At 45.6% G+C, this 21,584-nt stretch overlaps 1 protein-coding gene across 2 annotated transcripts in view; it reads right to left on the reverse strand.

Moving 5' to 3' along the window:
- Positions 1–21,584, reverse strand: part of LONRF3 (LON peptidase N-terminal domain and ring finger 3) — a 59,233-nt gene that overhangs the window by 20,470 nt on the left and 17,179 nt on the right. For both annotated transcript variants that reach the window (XM_016191418.2, XM_016191417.2), the window contains 2 exons: positions 13,487–13,718; positions 12,538–12,628 (listed from right to left, as the gene is read on the reverse strand). In XM_016191418.2, coding sequence (XP_016046904.1) covers positions 12,538–12,628; positions 13,487–13,718 — 323 coding nt within the window. The remainder of the gene's footprint in view (positions 1–12,537; positions 12,629–13,486; positions 13,719–21,584) is intronic.

Consider the following 21,584-nt stretch of genomic DNA (forward strand, 5'->3'; position numbering starts at 1 on the left):
GTCCAGAAGGGGCAGAGGCATCCACATGTACTCAGGCCAACTGCTGGCAGCTGGAAGTCTCCCTAACTTACATTTCTTTCTTTCTTTTCTTTATTCTTTATTTTATTTTATTGTTTAAAGATTATTTTTTAAAATTTTGTTTCACCTTTATTTATTTTTTGGATAGAAACAGCCAGAATTTGAAAGGGCAGTGGTTATAGAGAGGGAGTGAGACGGACACCCACAACACTGCTTCACCACTCACAAAGCTTTCCCCCTGCAGCTGGGGACCGGGGGCTTGAACCTGTGTCCTTGCACATTGTGACATGTATTCAACCAGGTGCCCCACCACCTAGCCCCTCACCAACTTATGTTTCAATGGCTGCAACTTTTGCTTGCATGAAGATTCTCAACAATCGTTATGTGTGAAAATCGCCTGGTGAGATTTTTTCTTTCTTTTCTTTTCTTCCTCTTCCTCTTCCTCTCCTTCTCCTTCTCCTTCTCCTTCTCCTTCTTCTTCTTCTTCTTCTTCTTTTCTTCTTCTTTTTTTTTTTTTTTTTGCTTTAGACAGCCACACTGATAACTAATCAACGTGCAGCAAGGTACACAGATTTGGTGGATAAACTTTGATAAGTACTCATGCCTTTGAACTCATTTCTATGGTCAATGTAAAGAACAGAATCAACTAGCCCCAAACATTTCCTCATACCCCTCTGTAAGCCCTCCGTCTTGCTCCTCTCCACTCAACCCCATCAGCTGGGTAATTAACAACAACAGCAGCAACAACAAAAAAAACTACAGCAACTTTTTACCACACCAGCAGAGGTCCAGGATGTTGGCCCACAGTTAGGGGCCAGGCATCAAGAGAATTGTTAAAAGTGCCTCGGTGGTTGGGTTGTACAACAAGTGCTGGGAATGTCACTGTGTCACAGCAGCCTGCTGATCTGCTTAGGGGAACCTTCTGTGAGTGTTCTGGAGAATTAATGACCAGAGGCACCTGCAGAGCTTTCAGAGGAGACAAATGGCAGATCCTCAGGGGACAAAGAGTAAAATCCAGCAAGGACGGGGAGCTGGGGACTGAAAGATCTGATATTTCTAATCAGCCAGCCAGCAAAGCTCTGGAATAGAAAGAAGGCTTTTTGTGTATTTGTTCTTTCTAATTTTTTAAAAAATTTCACAGTCCTGTTTAAAAAGCAGATGAGTTATTTAATAGATTTAATGCATATTAACGATTACATTGGCCCCCAAATGAAACTCATGATAATAAACTTTTATGATGGAGGTTTGAAGCAGTGTACTATGGTGGAAAGGAGAGGAGAAGAGGGGAAAGGAGAGGAGAGAAGAATAAAGGAGAGGAAAGGAGAGGAGGGGAGGGGAGGGGAGGGGAGGGGTGGGTGACTGGAGGGGACAAGGTACAAAGCCAAGGTTGGTGAAATAGCTCACCTGGACTGTATGCTGCATGGCCATGTGAAAAACCCAACCCCCACTGCACTGAAAGAAGTCTCGGTACTACGTTCTTGGACTCTCTCTCTCTCTCTCTCTCTCTCTCTCCCTCTCCCTCTCCCTCTCTCTCTCTCTCTCTCCCCCTCTCCCTCTCCCTCTCCCTCTCCCCCACCTCTCTCAAAATAAATAAATGAAAAAAATTGAGGATTGTAAAGGGAAATACCAAGCCATTATTCATACATGGTACAAGAATTTTAAAATTCTAAGAGGATCTGCAGAGTGACCTTTTTAGAATAGGGAATGACAGAATTTGAGAGGGAGCTAGACAAATAAACATATATACATATGATTAGAGTTCTAAAAGCAGCAGCAAAGCCTACAAAATCTGTTTTTTAAATGGCAACCTGTAGGCAGGGTGAAGCTGAAATATTACCCCTGAAATATTATTTTGTAAATCATTATTTAGTCACTAATAAAAACAATGTATCTTTTTAAAAAATTACATTTGCTTTGGAAATGCAAGTACCCAGGAATAAGTCTAACAAATGCTACCAGGCTCAAGGCCACCCTCCCCACCTGCAGTAGGGAAGCTTTACAAGTGGTGGAACAGTGTTGCAGGTGTCTCTCCTTCTCTTTCTTCTCTCTCTCTCTCTCTCTCAAAAATAGTCACCAGGAAAAGTGGGGTCATGTAGGCACTGAGCCCCAGCAATAATCCTGGTGGCAGAAGGAAAGAAAGAAAGAGAGAGAGAAAGAAAGAAAAAAGAAAAAGAAGGAAGGAAGAGGAGGAATAAAAGAAAAAGAAGTTGGTAATGGAAACTTGATATATAACACTGTTCCATCTAAATGTCCCAATAAAGGTTGTTGTTGTTGTTGTTGTTGTTGTTGTTTCAGTTGTATGATACTTCTTCTGAAAACAAAGCTGTAGTGAACTGGGAGGTGAGCTATCAGATGCAACACTGGACACTCAAGCGTGAGATCTCGAGTTTGATCCCCAACAGTACATGTGCCAGAGCAATGCTCTGGTTCTCTCTCTTCCTTCCTCCTCTCTTTCATCAATTAAAAAAAAGTCTCTAAAAAAGACAAAGAATTATTGTATTTACTGTCAAATGTAAAACATTAATTCCCCAATAAATATATTTTAAAAAGACAAAGAAACTAAAAACCTTGATACCTTGTTGAAAGAAAGCAAAGAAAAATCCTAGTGGGTGATTTCATTTGTTTGTTTTCAGGGTACTTGAAACTTACATTGAAAATGGATTCCAGAAGAATTCAAAGACGGTTGCTGTCTTTGTTGATCTCACAGCAGCCTATGACACGGTCTGGCACCGTGGTCTCCTGGTCAAGATCTCAAGATGCCTGCCTCCATGGGTGGCCAACACTATATCGTTTCTTCTCCAAAACAGAAGATTCCGGGTGCATCTGGGTGACAAGTCTAGCAGATGGAGACTTGTCTCAAGTGGCCTCCCCCAGGGCTCTGTTCTGGCTCCTACACTATTTAATATTTACATCAATGACCTCCCAGAAACTTCTTCAAGGAAGTTCATCTACGCAGATGACATCTGCTGTGCAACTCAGGCATCCAAGTTCGACATCCTCGAGGAAACACTCACGAAAGACATGTCTCTGATATCTGATTACTGTAAAAAATGGCGACTAATTCCTAGCACTGCTAAAACGGTATCATCCGTTTTCCATCTACACCATGCCTCGGCCTCCCGTGAGCTTAATGTGCAGCTTGGCGATACGAGAATCCGGCATGAAGCCCAGCCAGTCTATCTTGGCGTTACTCTCGATCGCATTCTGTCATTTCACGAACATCTCATAAAAACTGCAGCAAAGGTGGGCGTGAGGAATAACATCATTGCAAGACTGGCCAGCTCCTCATGGGACGCGAGCGCTTCCACACTACGATCATCATCTCTGGCATTATGCTATTCCACTGCAGAATACTGTGCCCCAGTATGGTTCCGTAGCCCCCATGTCCACTTGGTCGATTCCAAATTATATTCCTCCATGAGGATAATTTCTGGAACCATCCGTTCCACCCCGGTTCCATGGCTGCCAGTTCTTAGCAACATCGCCCCGCCAGATATTTGTCGGGATGTGGCATCATCTAAGTTCATTTCCCACGTCAACGCTTGACCGGACCTGCCAATATACGTGGATATCTTCGTCCACCCTGTCCAACGCTTGACGTCTCGTCACCCAATCTGGTCCCCTACGCCTACACTGAACTTCTCTGTTCCAGACTCTTGGAAACAGAGCTGGCAGTCAGCGGAGGTAAAGAACAAACACCTCATCACAGACCCCTGCAAGCGTCAACCCGGCTTTGACCTAGCACGTTATGATTGGGCCCTCCTCAATCGCTATTGAACAGGCCATGGCCGGTGCGCCGCTATGTTCCATCGCTGGGGAGCCAGAGACGACCCGAACTGCCCCTGTGGCTACAGACAGACTATGACCCACATAGTCAACGACTGTCACCTCTCCAGATTCAAAGGAGGTCTCGAAACTTTACATCAGGCTCAACCTGATGCTGTTGACTGGCTACGGAAGAAGGGCGAATGCTAGAAGAAGAAGAAGGGTACTTGACAAGTCAGCAAGGGACCAAGGAGAATAGAAAGCCTTCTGAAAGGAATGGGTGGTGGTGTACTTGATTGAGCGCACATGTTACCACGCACAAAAAGCCAGGTTCATGCCCCTGGTTCATGCTCCACCTGCGGGGAGAAGCTTCAGGAGTTACAAAGCAGTGCTGCAGGTGTCTCTTTTTCCTTCTCCCTTGCTTTCTCCTCTGTCCTATCAAATGTAAGAAAAAATTTAAAAATAAACCTACAATTAAATTTTAAAAAGCAAGGAAGGGGGGCTCTGGAGGAGCCTCGACGTGGGAGGACTTGCCCTGCCAGACATCAGAACGTCTCATAAAGCTGTAGTGATTAAGCTGGTGTAGGACTAGCATGAGGACGAACAGACTGTGGGGCAGAATAGAAAGCCCAGAAATAGATCCAGACATGGATTCTTGATACATGACTAATGTGAAACTTCAAAAGGGAGGAGAGGGAGGAGATTGTCAAAGCCTAAATAGCACCCTCATTCAATACTATTTGGGACAGTTAGCTATCCATAGGTGGGATGAAACTGGACAGATCCTTACACCATAAACCCAATTCAATTTCATGTGGGCTCAAAGAAACCCATGTAGCTCACCTTGGTAAAGTGCACACGTTACTATGCACAGGGATCTGGGTCCAAGTCCTGAGCTACTGCATGGGAAGGGACATCTGAGGGGGGTAATTTCATGAGAGGTGATGTGGTGCTGTAAATGTCTCTCCTTCTCTCTCCATCACTGTCTCTCACTGTCTATATAGATGAAAGAAATAAAGATAACCACTGATGGGGGTCAGGCAGTAGCGTAGCGGGTTAAGTGTATGTGGCACCAAGCGCAAGGACTGGTGTCAGGATCCCAGTTCGAGCCTCTGGCTTCCCATGTGCAGGGGAGTCATTTCTCAGGCGGTGAAGCAGGTCTGCAGGTGTCTATCTTTCTCTCCACCTCTCTGTCTGCCCCTCCTCTCTCCATTTCTCTCTGTCCTATTCAACAACGATCACATCAATAACAACAATAACTACAACAACAAAGGCAACAAAAGGGAAAAAAGCAAAATTTAAAAAAGATAACTGCTGGAAGCAATATTATGCTGGTGGTATTATTGTTATATCATCCTGGTGACATCAACAATAATAACCAATTACGAACCAAGTTCTAGTCTACAATGCATTGATATGCTAAGGAGAAGCATGGTGACTGGGATGTAGGATCTGAATTCATGAAACCAGTTCAACCCAAACTATTTTAATGACACAGAAAAAATAAATTCATGTAGAAGGTAAAATAAGAGGCCATCTTTATATCCTGAAAGTGAAAAGAACCTTCTTAAAAAAGGCCAATGCTGGAAAAAGGATCAACTATAAAAGAAAAGCTTGATCATCTTTACTGTGCCTGAAATTAAGAACTTCGGGATCCTGCTGCATGATGGTGGAAAAGGACCTAAATTGGAGGGTGTCCTGTTATGCAGAGAGGAGAGATTGTACCCATGTGTCAGCAACTGTCTTGTAAACCATTAGTCGCCCTGCACCCCCCCAAAAAAGAAAAAATTTAAGTTCATCAGTAGGTGCTATTCAGAGAGCCAGAAGGCAAGTCACAGAGTGAGAGAAGGTGTCTGCAGCATATCTGAGTAACATAGGGCTTGTAAAATTCATATGAGAGAGAAGGGGAGGGGGAGAGGGAGGAAAGGGAGAGAGACAGAGAGAGAGAGAGAGAGAGAGAGAGAGAGAGAGAGAGAGAGGAAGAAGCAGAGTAGTGACAGGAAGAAGGGAGCAGTAAAATGGGAATCCAGGTCCCCTGAGATTGAGCATATGTTCACACATATCCATAAACTATGGCAAAATATATACCTGAAAGCAAAAAGTACACTAGAGTTTTCAGTGAGTACCCCCCAAAATTTCATCTGCACTATTCCAGCCTTTAGGTCCATAATTGTTCAACAATTTGTTTGGCTTTGTATGTTAACTCTCTTTTTCAACCACCAGGTCTAGATGCCAGCATGATGCTGACCAGACTTCCTTGGACAGACGACCACACCAATGTGTCCTGGAGCTCCATTTCCCCAGAGACCCACCCTACTAGTCAATGCCCATGTTCAGCGGGGAAGCAATTACAGAAGCCAGACCTTCCACCTTCTGCAACCCACAATGACCTTGGGCCCACACTCTCAGAGGGATAGAGAATGGGGAAGCTATCAGGGGAGGGCATGGGATATAGAGATCTGGTGATGGGAATTGTATGGAGTTGTACCCCTCCTATCCTACGGTTTTGTTAATGTCTCCCTTTTTAAATAAAATGGGAATATTTAAGCCAAAAAATAAAGTAGGAGCACCAGAAAAATTGTTTTGCAAAAGACCTTCAAGCCTGAGGTTTTGAAGTCCCAGGTTCAATCCCCAGCACCACCATAAGCCAGAGCTGAGCAGTGCTCTGATTATCTATCTATCTATCTATCTATCTATCTATCTATCTATCATCGTTCCCTCTTTATCTGTCTCTCATTAAAATAAATTAAATTAAATTTAAATAAATGTTTTAAATTAAAAAAATAATCAAGGGCCATGGTTAAGCCCCTGGTCCCCATCTGCAGGGGAAAAGTTTCATTAGTGGTGAAACAGGGCTGTGGGTGTCTCTCTGTCTCTTTCCCTCTCTATCTTCCCCCCTCTCAATTTCTCTCTCACTCTATCCAATATAAAATTAAATGAAAAAAATTAAAAATAAGAATCAACAGAAGTCAAGATAGTGGTTTCAGAGGGAGAAGAGGGGAATGGCAGATGGGCAGTTCCTAGCAGTATTGTATCACTTGAACTGCTGCCTGAGTAGCTTCTGTACAACATTTGATTAACAGAAGATATTTGGGTACCTTTCTACTGTGTGCATTTCACTGTGGAAACCCATCTCTGAAAAGTGTACCAAGCTGGTTGAGTTGGGATGCCCCACTGTGCTCTGACTGTGAGACCAGTCCAAGCAGAACAGCTCATTTCCTCAGTCATCTGCATCCCAACAATCAGAGTGTTTTTATATGTTATTCAGAGGTGCTGATGATGAGGGTCTGGATGTGAATCTCAAAATTGGACGTATTACTTATTTTAGGGATGTAATGTGTACGAAATAACAAGGCCATGGCTAACTGGGAAATGCAATCGATAATTGATGCTGACATTTAGTGAGCAGATGAATGAGACAGATATGACTGCACATGGTGACTCTTAGCAAGAGTGGTGACCAAACTGCCCCATCCACGCAGTTACTAAGAAGGATGTAACAGAATTATCACTTAGAAAATAGTTCAAGGGTCAGGTGCTTACAACAGATCACCTTGCAATACTCTGCTCATTGCTGTCGCTTCTTCTTTCCCCCTTTTCCCCTTTTCCTTTTATTGAGGAGTTAGTGGCTTACAGTACAGTTGTTGATACCTGAGTATAATTTCTCATCTTCCCTTGGTAGGTGTCTGAAGAATAGTCTCACCCTCAACTTGGGTCCTTGACCACCATCATGCACCAGGGCCCCAAGACCCTCTCCACCTCCTCCCTTCCCCTCTTTCCCCAGTATCCTATGCTTTGGAATATACACCACACCCAGTCCAAATTTTACTTTGTGTTTTCCCTTTCTGCCCTTGATGATGAGAGAGACATGGAGACAGACAGATGATAGAGAGGTAATAGATATAGATATAGATGTATGATAGATCAGAGACAGACAGACAAATCATTGACAGAGAGATAAAGGGTAGAGATAGATAGACAATAAATACATAGAAGCTAGAGAGATGGACAGTAAAGAGACAGAAAGATCATGAGGCAGACAGATGATAAATCAATACACAATACAGACAGGTTGGACAAACAGCCAGATAGAGCAAACTAGAAATCGATATATACTCAAATCCTTCTCCCTTTTTATTTACCACTCTAAGTAACAGCTTCGGGAAACACTCCAGGAGGCATTTAAAAATCAGAAGAGAGTACTGAGGGAATAACCTTATGGTACAGCAAAAAGACTTCCATGTCCCCAGGTCCCAGATTTAATTCCCAGCACCGCCAGAAGCCAGAGCTGAGCAAAGCTCTGATTAAAATGAAATTTACATAGACAAGTAGAAAACAAATCAGAGTGCAGCCAGATTTTCTCACAAGAAAGCATTTTACATTAGCACAGTGCTGAAGTAATAATAATAATAATAATAATAATAATAATAATAGCCTTTAGTTAGATATCAGCCCGAAGAAGGGTGCATTGGATTGACCTTCCCGTGGTGCATCTCGTGAGTACCCATTCATTGGGGAAACTGACGATCCTTCCTAGCCGACTGAATCCACATGGATCCCAGTCACTTTCAAAGCCAGCAACAAGCAGCTCCTGACAGCTTTCAAGCTGTTGGTCCTGCTCTTCGAGAGTCCTCCAACTTAATGTTGAGGGGTTGTCCTTTGCCAAACGCGTTCTTATTGGTCAATTGGAGGTACAGCATCAGGCAGATGTTATCTGCCTACAAGAAACACATATAGCAGTCAATGAAGCTGCTCAATTCACTATCAGTGGATTCGATTTAATATGCTATAATCTCCATCCTAAACACGGCCGAGCCATCTACGCCAAATCGTGTCTTGCGGACGTTTACCATACAGCCTTTTCAACCTTCTACGACTCCATTACTATTGGAACTATTCAGCTCGTCAACGTATATAAGCCTCCCAGTGCCTCATGGGATAATGAGGTCCTGCCTAGCCCGAATCACCCAGCCGTTTACGTTGGAGACTTTAATAGTCATCACCAAGACTGGGGATATTCCTCCACTCGTGCTGACAGCTCTATCTTAGCCAATTGGGCTTCAGCAAATGACCTCTCCCTATTATACGATCCCAAACAGCCAGGCTCTTTTCACAGACTCGTCACCCGACCTGTGCTGGGTTAGCACAGTCAACGGCCAAGCCTTTCCCGCTACGAGACAAGTTCTCAAGATCTTCCTGCACAGTCATCACCGCCCAGCTATCATCCACATTGGTCTCCAGCTCCCATTGATTCTGTGCTCGGAGAAACTAAGATGGAACTTTCAGAAAGCAAACTGGCGTCTGTTCAGTGATCTTACCAACAAATCTATTCCTGCAGTTCCAATTAACTCTATCTCCTCTGAAGATTCCTACAGGCGCTTCCGCCAAGCCATCTTCAAAGCAGCTTCCCAAGCCATTCCTCGTGGGAGACGTGCTAACTATACGCCTTGTCTTGATGCTGAATGCGAGCAACTACTAAAGCAGTCTGATGAGTCGGGCGACCCAGATGTGGCTGACCATCTCATTGCCTCCCTGGATGCAGCATGCCAAGCCCGCTGGCAACAACTCAAGGAAAGTCTGAACTTCACCCTCTCAAGTAGGAAGGCCTGGAAGCTTCTTCACAGACTGGGTGCCGGTAGCCAACCCCCTCCCGTCTCCCATCCTCCCGTATCTTCAAACTCAGTGGCCAGTCACCTAACTCAAGTTGGACGTGCTAAGATTGACCCAGTCTAGAAAAGAGAAATTTCTCATGAGTGGTCATCCCACGTCCAGTTATCTTGTCCATCTCCAAAACTCTCTCCCTTTACACTGTCTGAACTGGAAGACGCTTTGAAGAGGGTTAAACCGGGAACAGCTGCTGGCTATGATAACATCACCCCAGAACTCATTCTTAACCTGGGTCCCGTGGCAAAGAAGTGGCTCGCTTCATTCCTGTCCCACATCTTGGAATCTGAGTCTATGCCCAAAGTTTGGCGTCGTGCGAAGATTATAGCGGTTTTGAAACCAAAGAAAGACCCAACACTGGCCGCCAGCTATAGACCAATTTCTCTCCTCTCCATGTGTTACAAACTCCTTGAGAGGCTGCTTCTGTCACGTATTTCTCATCTTACAGAGAAATTCCTATCACCCGCCCAAGCTGGTTTCTGCCCAGGAAGATCTACCTGCAAACAAGCCCTGGCCCTCTCAACTTACATTGAAAATGGATTCCAGAAGAATTTAAAGGCGGGTGCTGTCTTTGTTGATCTCACAGCAGCCTATGACACGGTCTGGCACCGTGGTCTCCTAGTCAAGATCTCAAGATGCCTGCCTCCATGGGTGGCCAACACTATATCGTTTCTTCTCCAAAACAGAAGATTCCGGGTGCATCTGGGTGACAAGTCTAGCAGATGGAGACTTGTCTCAAGTGGCCTCCCCCAGGGTTCTGTTCTGGCTCCTACGCTATTTAATATTTACATCAATGACCTCCCAGAAACTTCTTCAAGGAAGTTCATCTACGCAGATGACATCTGCTGTGCAACTCAGGCATCCAAGTTCGACATCCTCGAGGAAACACTCACGAAAGACATGTCTCTGATATCTGATTACTGTAAAAAATGGCGACTAATCCCTAGCACTGCTAAAACGGTATCATCCGTTTTCCATCTATACCATGCCTCAGCCTCCCGTGAGCTTAATGTGCAGCTTGGCGATACGAGAATCCGGCATGAAGCCCAGCCAGTCTATCTTGGCGTTACTCTCGATCGCATTCTGTCATTTCACGAACATCTCATAAAAACTGCAGCAAAGGTGGGCGTGAGGAATAACATCATTGCAAGACTGGCCAGCTCCTCATGGGGCGCGAGCGCTTCCACACTACGATCATCATCTCTGGCATTATGCTATTCCACTGCAGAATACTGTGCCCCAGTATGGTTCCGTAGCCCCCATGTCCACTTGGTTGATTCCAAATTATATTCCTCCATGAGGATAATTTCTGGAACCATCCGTTCCACCCCGGTTCCATGGCTGCCAGTTCTTAGCAACATCGCCCCGCCAGATATTCGTCGAGATGCGGCATCATCTAAGTTCATTTCCCATGTCTACGCTCGACCGGACCTGCCAATATACGTGGATATCTTCGCCCACCCTGTCCAACGCTTGACGTCTTGTCACCCAATCTGGTCCCCTACGCCTACACTGAACTTCTCTGTTCCAGACTCTTGGAAACAGAGCTGGCAGTCAGCTGAGGTCAAGAACAAACACCTCATCACAGACCCCTGAAGCGTCAACCCGGCTTTGACCTAGCACGTTATGATTGGGCCCTCCTCAATCGCTATCGAACAGGCCATGGCCGGTGCACCACTATGTTCCATTGCTGGGGAGCCAGAGATGACCCGAACTGCCCCTGCGGCTCCAGACAGACTATGACCCACAGTCAACGACTGCCACCTCTCCAGATTCAAAGGAGGTCTTGAAACTTTACATCAGGCTCAACCTGACGCTGTTGACTGGCTACGGAAGAAGGGCAAATGCTAGAAGAAGAAGCCCGAAGAAGAACTATTGGCATGTCTGGAAGGAGTGATCTTTCCCTTCCAGTTACATCCTTCAATTTGTGTTCTTTTTGCTATCAGGGTACGGGAGTGGTGGTGGACTGAGGGGAGGAAATGACAGATGAGAGAGAAGGAGAGTAAACACCCTCCTTAGCACCAAGCAACTTGAGTAGCTCCAGCTGAGTTAAGTAGAAAATATTTTATTTATTTTTATATTTGTCAGTATCTTTATTTATTGAATGGACAGCCAGAAATTGAGAGGGAAGGGGGTGATAGAGAGGGAGAGAGACACATCTACAACAGTGCTTCATCACTCACAAAGCTTTCCCTCTGCAGGTGGGGCCTGGGGGCTCGAACCTGGGCCCTTGTGCATTATTACATGTGTACTCAACTAGGTGCGCCACCATCCAGTCCTGAATTCATTTTATTTTCATTGTCAAGATGGTTACTGGGCCATTAGGTAACTGGCTCATCTATTAGTTTTTGCTCCACATCTCAAAACATCCCTGTTGCCCTCAGAGGCCCAGTGGGGGCCTCCCATGAATGGCTAAGGCATGAACAATAAGTAAACCTCAAAAGAGACTTCCAAGTCCCGAAAGACTGAGGGTTGGATCTCTGTAGTGCTGAAATCAGGGAGTGACTTTTCTGAGCACTAAATGAATCTCTCCCAGCCCATGAGAATGAGAGTCTTGGAAAGGTCCTCACAAGTGCAGCCCTCAATTACTTGTAGAATTAGTATGTTGTTCTTGGGGCCTGTGAAATAGCTCACTTGGATAGTGTGCTGCTTTGTCACGTTCATGACCCAGGTTCGAACCCAGCCCCCACCACACTGAAGGAAGCTAGTACGCTATGGTCTTGGTCTCTTTCTCTCTACCCCTTTCTCTTTTCTCCGTTCTACTCTCCACCCCACCCCATGCCCCTGCCTCTCTGTAATATATATATATATATATATATATATATATATATATATATATATATATATGTTGCTCCTGATTTTCTGCCAAGAATCAGAATACAATCACACCCCTATTACTCACCAACACAGAGAGACTAAATTTCACCTTAGAAACTTAAACAGAAGGGGAGGAGGGATTAAATGCTCAATTTCGTGACCTGTCAGACTGCAAATACCTTGACTCTTCGTGCGTCTCCGACAGATACATGAGTGCCATGACACACTATGATTCAGACAGTGAGCGTAAGTGGTTTCACGCATGGCACCTACCTCATACACAGGGAGCATTCGAGATCAGAGGCGTCAAAAGATGCAGGTTGGATGTTGAAATCAGGCTTGGACCCCTGGTCAGTGGAAACATCTGTGGTTCAGAAAACAGGGTGTCAGAGCTGAGCCAGCCTAGGTTTGTTTCACAGACAGCACAGAACCACTCCAGATGGTTCAACGATACACTGAACACCTTATGGGTACAAGGCCCATGGTCCTATGATCCCCTGCAGTGCATGTGACAGATATTCTGATTTATCTTTCCCTTTCCTTCTCCCATCCCTCCCTCTCCCTCTCTCCTCCCTCTCCCTTATTCTCTTCCTCTCCCTTTCCCCATCCTCTCCCTCTCCCTCTCATTCTCTCCCTCTCATTCTCATTCTTTCCCTCTCCCTCTCATCCTCTCCCTCTCCTCTTCCTCTCATTTTCTCTCTCTCTCTCTCCCTCTCCCTCTTGCTCTCATACTCTCCCTCCCTCTTTCCTCTTTCTGAAAGAAGCTGATATTGAATCTTGCCACACTGCCAACCTCTGTCAGAAAAATGTACCAATCAATAGCTGCTGCTTCTCAGATACCTACCTGTGTGACCCAACTAGGAATGAGTGGAGTGTGTGTGTGTGTGAGGGGGTAACCCCCACTTCTCAGTTCCTCATTGCTGAAATGGGGAGGAGGCTTCCTTAGCCTGGAAGTAAGTTTTGCAAGTAAGTGATTGTGCAGAGATCATGCATAATCATGTATGATCACGCATGAGAGATCATTCTGGAATAGTCTGGAATAGTTGGCTCGCTATTATGCCTTGGATTGTCATAGTAACTGCTCTAAGACACTGGCAGTGCAGGAGGGACACAGGCTCTCCTAGGTAGCACAGGTGACACCTCTAGAGACTGAGGAAGATGGATGAGTAACCTACAACTTCTCCCCAGTCCTCTTTGCTTGGGGGTGGGTGAGAGTTGGTACCTTGTTTGGATGTCTTCGTAGGTGCCTCCAGGTCCAGGGCTTCAGTCTGACAGTGTTTTCTTTTCTTTTCCTGCCGTTTGCCAGTCTTCATGGCAGCACCCTCCTGCTCTTCTTCTCTTGCTTGGGGGTTCACACTATCTGGACATCCATCCACCTTGGTTTCAGACGGGTTGCTGTCCCCTGTGGCTGCTGGTTCCCCTTGTTGAGAACAGTGGGGGAGCTCAGTGCTTTCCTGGGAGAATCAAGAACCGAGAGCAGGTCAGACCCTACTCAGGAACCTTGTTGTTCTTATCCAGAGTGGACAAGAAAAAAAAAAGAACCAAAAAACAGCAGCTGACCAGGCAGTAGAGATGGAGTTGACCAGCAGTTGACCAGCAAGTGACCAGGCAGTAGAGATGGAGCTTAATTAGATGGGGGTGGGGGTGGTGGCAAGGCATAGTATCCACTTCCAGTGTGTGTGTGCGGGGGGCAAGACATAGTACCTACTTCCTATTCACACCACAGAGGCTACAAAGGCATGTCCAGTGTGGGAAGAGTTGAGGAACTTTCTAAACAAAACAGAAAGGCATGTAGGGCAAAGACACCTTGTTCAGTGACAAAGAGGAGAAAAGTCAAATCAACCAGCCTTCTTTCTCCAATCCAAATCACTCCCCAGTTCCCACTTTAAAGAAATTGAGGCAAGAAGAGAAGGTACACAATGTACCCCAATACTTCCTTCTCACCCTCAGCGTCAAGTCAGCCCACCCTAAACCCCCATGGTCCCAGCACCAAAAGGGCTTTTGCTAAGAGTTGGGCACAGAAGTCACCACAGCTGACTTCATGCTCCAGGACTGTGTTATTCTGATCTAATGAACCAGGGACATGCTTTTCCTTTTCTGAGATACTGCATGGAAATTTTGAAAAAGGAGGATAAAGCATCTGACAAAACCTTTGGGATGCCCTTTACTTTTACCATTATTGGGGGAAATAATGATTGACAGTAGATACAGTTGTCGGTATATGTGTAGAATTTCTCAGTTTTCTGCAAAATCTTCTCACCCCCATCCTAGGTCTTCTCCAACATCATACACCAAGAGCTTCCCCACCCACACACACCCCAGAGTCCTTTACAATACACTAAACCCAGTCTAAGTTCTCCTTTATGTTCTTATGCCTCAACTTCTGTCATTGAGTGAGATCTTCCCATATTAGTCCTTCTCTTTCTCACTTATCACATTTAATATAATTCTTTCAAGCTCCATCCAAGATGAGATGAAGAAGGTGAATTTATTGCCCTTTGCCTTTTAAAGAATCACCCTATGGGAAAGGATATACGATGGGCTGGGTAGTGGTACATCCAATAGAGCATGCACATTATCATGTCTGAGTAACTGGGTTCAAGCCCCCAGTCTCCACTTGTGGTGGGGAACAGCTTCACAAGTGGTGAAGCAGGGCTGCAGGTGTCTCCTTCTCTTCCTCTCTATCTCCCCCTTCCCTCTTCTCATTAACTCCATATAATAAATAAATAAAATGTGACACCAAAGCTAGAAATAAACCCAACACCTAGCTGGTGATGCCAAATTACCTAGAGAAGACCTCTTTATTCTAACTCCATAAGCCATAGGCCCAAATGCCCATTCAGTTTTTGCCCCTGCAATTCCATACCCCCTTCCCCAGAAGGAAGAGGAAAATAAGAAGAAGGGGGGAAGAAGGAGAAGAAGAAGGAAAGAAGGAAAGAAGGAAGAAAGGAAGGAAAGAAGGAAGGAAAGAAGGAAGGAAGGAAGGAAGGAAGGAAGGAAGGAAAGAAGGAAGGCAGATAGACAGACAATGGAATACTACTCAGAAATTTTAAATGGTGAATTAACCTTCTTCCCCTCATCTTGTATGGAGCTTGACAGAATCATGTTAAGGGAGATAAGCAAGAAAGAGAAGAATGAATATGGGATGATCTCACTCATGGACAGAAGTTGGAAATCAAGAACAGATAGGAAAATACAAAGCGGAACTTGGACTGGAGTTGGTGTATCACACCAAAATAAAAGACTCTGGGGAGGTGGTGGTGGGGTGTTCAGGTCCTGGAACATGATGGCAGAGGAGGACCTAGGTGGGGGGTTAGAATGTTATATGAAAAAATGAGAAATGTTATACATGTCCAAAATACTGTTGATAGTAAACCATTAATCCACCAATAAAGAAACAAAGAAAGGAAGGAAGGGAGGGAGGGAGGGAGGAGGGAGGGAGGGAGGAGGGAAGGAAGGAAGGAAGGAAGGAAGGAAGGAAGAAAGAAAGAAAGAAAGAAAGAAAGAAAGAAAGAAAGAAAGAAGAAAACTGGAAGATCAATTAAAATGGAGAGGAAAACAGTGTGGTGAAGAGGAGGGCATGGGTCTGTAACCTGAAAAAGTTCAGGTTTTCATTTTCATTTTTTTCAGTTCTAAGCATGGAACTAGGCTACTTCAATGCTCACTGAGCCCTAGGTATTATAAGCAGTAGAGTGTACTGCCTTACAAAAGCCAAGTTTTCCTTCCTCATTTTTTTCCTCGGGGTTGAGGGAGACCTAATCCCTCACCCTGCAGCAGGTGAACGGCTGGGGCTATGAGTTGTCTTCGTCTCTGATTGGAAAGCAGTGAGAAATCCCTCCATGAGCTTGGGCCTGGTGTCAGTGTACCCCATCATGTCCCAGTGATCTCAGGAAGCTTTGCAAATCTACTAGTGGCTCTCCTCTGATTTCAGAAACTACTCTCTAAGTTCTGCATCTCCTCTCTCTCTCTCCCATCTCTCTCTCTCTCTCTCTCTCTCTCTCTCTCTTCCACTGTTTTATTGCACCTCCAGGACAGTGAAAGAAGTAGGGAAAGTGGCAGGTTTCCACCTGTCAGGGAACCCTAAAAGCCATGGGATGAGTTTATAGAGTCACAATTTGGGGGGGGGGGTAGTGATTCTGCCTCAAAATGTTTCAGTAAAAGGAATTTCAGCTCAAAACTGCCTATGGCAATATGGGAGGTGGACTGTGGTTATAGCTTTGAATCTAAGAGCATGTAAGGTGTGGAGATGGATATCTAATCTAATGTCCCAGAGTGATGCTCTGGTCCCCTCCCTCTCTCTGTTTCTCCTTCTCCCTCACTCTCTTCCTTCCTTCCTCCCTCCCTCCCTCTCTTTCTCCTTCTCCCTCACTCTCTCCCTTACTCCCTCTCTTTCTCCTTCTCCCTCACTTTCTCCCTTCCTCTCTCCATCCCTCTCTCCTTCTCTCTCCCTCTCTCCCTTCCTCCCTCCCTCCCTCTCTTTCTCCTTCTCCCTCACTTTCTCCCTTCCTCTCTCCATCCCTCTCTCCTTCTCTCTCCCTCTCTCCCTTCCTCCCTCCCTCCCTCTCTTTCTCCTCCCTCACTCTCTCCTCCTTCCTTCTCCCTCTCTCCCCTTTTATCCTTCTCCCTCTCTCTCCTTTTCTCCCTCTCCTTCACTCTTCCCCTCTCTCTTCTCCCTCTTCCTCTCTCATAAATAAGTTTAAATTAATTGAAAATTCCCTTCAAGTGCTGACTTCAGAGTCCCAATTTCCGTGCACCGGACCTCTGCTGGAAAAGCCAGGGCTTGGAGCCTATTTTCTTTGCATCTTCCCTGACTCCCCCCCCCCGCCCCCACCCCACCTGCCCCACTACCACCATGGTTCTGTTTCTTTCCTTTGTTCTCAAACAAATGTCTGGCTTCCTCCTTGGAACCTGTACTCAACGTTTCCCAAATTGCTTCCCTCTTCCTGGCTACAAGTGTTTGGGGAAGTCTATTTTATGTGGACAACACAACACAACACAGGAATATAAACTCACCTGCATTTGAGGAACAAGTCTTTACACAAGGATCTCAACCGGCACTCAAAAACCAGCCACTCAGCCCAAACACACACAACCCTGAGAAGGAGGATTACCTGGCCCTTTGCCCAGCTCTCCCTTGCACTGAGAAAGTCACCACCCAAGGGAACCAATTCCTTTCTCACTCAGTCAAATATCTCTCAATGGGGTCTGACCAAGAACTGAAAGATGAAGGTAATGAATAAACCTGGGAGGGGGCTGAGTAGTGGTGCACACAGCTGAGTACACACACACATTGACGTGTGCAAGGGCCTGGGTTCAACTCCCACCTGCAGGGGGAAAGCTATGTAAGCAGTGAAGCAAGTCTGTGGGTCTCTCTCTCTCTCTCTCTCTCTCTCTCTCCTCTCTCCTCTCTCTCTTCTCTCTCACTCTCTCCCTCCCTCCCTCCTTTCTCAATTTCTCTCTGTCCTATCAAAAATATATAAATAAAAAATGGCCACCAGCAGCAATGGACTCATAGTGCTGACACTGATCTCTAAAGATAACCCAGGTGGTAATTAAAAAAAACTGTATAAACCTATCTCTTACTGTCTATCAAAAATAAAATTTTTAAAAAAGAATACTGAGATTGGTGGAGGCATGCAGGCACTGAGTCCTGGTAAAAATCCTGGTGGCATAGAAACAGGGTGTTGTTGGGAAACAGCATAAAAGGTTCTGTATAAAGACGTTCATTCTTGAGGCTCCAACACCTCAGGTTCAATTCCTCATACCGCCATAAGCAGACCTGAACAGTGCTCTGGTAAAAACAAACAGACAGAGAAAAATGACAAACCTTCTACTGGGTTGGGGAAATTCCTCAGCTGGCAGAGCACAGGACTTGCATGCCTGAGACTCCCAGTTTGGAGTTTAATTCCTGGTACCATATCCACCAGAGTGGTGCCCTGGCTCTCTCTCTTTCTCCCTCTCTCTCCTTCACCCCTTCTGTCTCTCTCCCTTTCCCCCCTTCCTCTATCCTTCTCTCTATCATAATTTAAATAACAAAGTCAGGGGTCAGGAGGTGACATACCTGGGTCTGAGTGCACACATTACCATGAGTAAGGACACAGGTTTGAGCCCCTGCACCCCACCTGCAGAGAAGAAGCAGGTCTGCAAGGTGTCTCTCTTTCTCCCCGTTTCTATCAACCTCTCGCTCACAATTTTTCTCTGTCCTACCAAATAAAAATAGAAAGGAAAAAAAAAAGAGAAACAAATAGCTACCAGGAGCGGTAGATTCAGTGTCAGTATTGAACCCTGGTGGCAATTTAAAAAAAATGTATTTTGCAAAAATATTTCTAGCAAAGAACATAGCATAGCTACTGAAAATCCCAGTTCTTCTTTCTTGGGAGCAAAAGGGAAGGAAGAGAATGAAGAGAAGAGAGAAGGAAGAGAAGAGGTAGAGCTAACCGCCCCCCCCCCCAAAACAGTTTACCCACCAAATTACGAAGAGTCCCGAGTGAGGTGGGTGAGTTGACTTTTACCTGAGACAGCTTGGGTAGCTTGTGGCTGACACCTTCAGAAACCACTGACTCTGTGTTCCTTTAATCTAAGGCGAGTTGCCAACAGCTTCAGAATATCAGGAGACTGTTCCTGAGAAGCCCCTCCTCCCCCAAGACTAATGGTGAGAAGAAACTAAGGAGAAGCTGTGACATAAAACAGAAGACTTCACTACTAACATTTCTTTGGGAGCTCAGACAAGGGGGTGGGGGCAGGGCAGGGCAGGGCAGGAGGCAGGGCTGAGAAGGCAGAAGGCTAAAATCAGACACACACACACCCCATACATCCCAGGCAGGGGCCCTCACTTCAAGGTGTATCACCATCACTTGGGGAGCTCACGGTAACTCCAGACTCTCAATCCCCATGCCTGGCAGCTTCTTCCTGGGTGCAAGTGTGGCCAGGGGACCTGCATTCTTTTTTTAAAATTTTATTTATTTATTTATTTTTCCTTTTGTTGCCCTTGTTGTCTTTTTATTGTTGTTGTAGTTATTGTTGTTATTGATGTCCTCATTGTCGGATAGGATAGAGAGAAATGGAGAGAGGAGGGGAAGACAGAGAAGGGGAGAGAAAGATAGACACCTGCAGACCTGCTTCACTGCCTGTGAAACGACGCCCCTGAAGGTGGGGAGCCAGGGATCGAACCAGGATCCTTATGTTGGTCCTTTTGCTTTGTGACACGTGCGCTTAACCAGCTGTGCTACCTCCCAACTCCTGGGAACCTGCATTCTTAAAAGGTCCCCAAAGGCCTCTGCAGGACCTTGCCCCTCAGTGTAGAACAACAATGGTAGAAACTGCCCCACTGTAAGAAAGGAGGCTTGGTCAAAATATTCTGCCTCTCTTATTTCAGAAAGACTGGTCCTGAAATAAGTGCAGCCTAAAATGTTCCTAGCTATAACCATGGAATGTAATCTCATACCAGTAGAGATGCAGAGGTTACATAGGCTCCTGTGCTAAATGTGAATAGGCATGAGCCCTAGGTAAGATCGATGGGGTTTCAGTTAACAGTAGTTATATACTTGCCCTATATTTGGGAGCTACTCTCTGCCCTGATCCAACTTTCTGATCCTATTCCCAACTCTGACCCATCTTCCCAGACTACACTTTTAGTCCACCAGCATGTTAGCTGTCAGGCTCAGGCAAAAATTAGTAAAGTCATGGGCCCCTTAGAATATACCTAAAATAGACTTGCTAACTTCTTCCAACATCAAGACCCCAATTCTAATGCACTATATTCTTCCCTCTAGGTTCCTGATTATTAAACAATTTGTTCTGCTTTGTATCTTCATGCTTTTTTAGCCACCAAGCTGCAGATGCTACCATGATGCCAGCCTGAATTCCCTGGTCAGATAACCTTACCAATGAGTCCTGGAACCCCACCTCCCCAGATAGAAACAGGATGGGGGTATGGATTAACCTATCAATGCCCATATCCAGCAGAGAAGCAATTACAGAAGCTAGATCCCCCACCTTCTGCACCCCATAAAGGTCTCTGATCCATACTTCCAGTGGGATAAAGAATAGGGAAGCTTCCAATGAAGGGGATGGGATATGGAATTCTGGTGGTGAGAAATGTATAGAATTGTACCCCTCTTATCCCACAATATCATTATTAACTCACTAGTAAAATTAAAAAATAAAAAAAGAAAGAAAAGGTCCCACACAAGCTTGTGCCACCGTAACTAAAGTTAAGAGTCACCATCATTTCACAGAAATGTCTGCAGTGGGAGACGGTGGGATTCCCTGTGAGTAAAGAGACAGAGACAGAGAGGTGCCTTTGGGAGAGAAACATGGGCTAGGGGCCCCCTGGGGTCCCACCCAGAGCACTACAGTGGGTAGAAGCCTGCAAACTTCCCCCTGGATCCCTCACTATTTCTTCTTTCTGTCTCCCTGTCTTGCTTGCCCCTTCCTTAGCCACCATCCCTGGATTTCTACTTCTTTACTTTTTAAAATATTTATTTATGTATTTATTCCTTTTTGTTGCCCTTGTTATTTTATTGTAGTTATTATTGTTGTTGTTATTGATGTCATCATTGTTGGATAGGACAGAGAGAAATGGAGAGACGAGGGGTGGGGGGTAAGACACCTGCAGACCTGCTTCACCACTTGTGAAGTGACTCCCCTGCAGGTGGGGAGCTGGGGGTTTGAACCAGGATCCTTATGCCGGTCCTTGTGATTTGTGCCACGTGCACTTAACCTGCTGTGCTACAACCCGACTCCAGGATTTCTACTTCTGCAATGAAGTGTGAGAAAAGGCAGAGGCCAGCCGACCTCCCTGTCTCCCTCCTCTCTCAGCCTCTCCTCTCCCTTTCTGGCCTTTAATTCTCAGAGAACATCAGGAGACTTCAAGTTCAGAGGAAGGAAGGAGGCAGGTTTCCTCTTGCAGTTGGATCACTTGCAGGGGGAGAGAGAGCAGATCACGGAAAGGTACTAGAAGTTCAAGCCATGGGTTCCAGGAAAGGCCACACCATTCCCTGCATATGATCTGACTTCAATTCTCCCCCTTGCCAGCAGGGGGCATGAACACAGCCAAGCACATTGCACGCAGCAGGCAAGCAGGAAAATAGATCACTTGTTTTCTAAGACACTTTCAAAGGGTTCAGTACTTAGTAGCCCTGTAATCTTGAGGGGTTCACTAAAGGATTCCCCAAATCCTCATTCAGGAGTTTAGGCATGCTTGGCCACATTCCCTCCTTGATCAGCACTTGAAGCCAAACTTTTCAGGCTCCTAGGCTCCTTCCTCTGCTGTCCCAGTCTCATGCCAGCCTCAGTGACCACAGCAGATGTGCGCCTTC

This window comes from Erinaceus europaeus, chromosome X (assembly GCF_950295315.1).
Source record: "Erinaceus europaeus chromosome X, mEriEur2.1, whole genome shotgun sequence".
NCBI classification, from domain to species: domain Eukaryota; kingdom Metazoa; phylum Chordata; class Mammalia; order Eulipotyphla; family Erinaceidae; genus Erinaceus; species Erinaceus europaeus.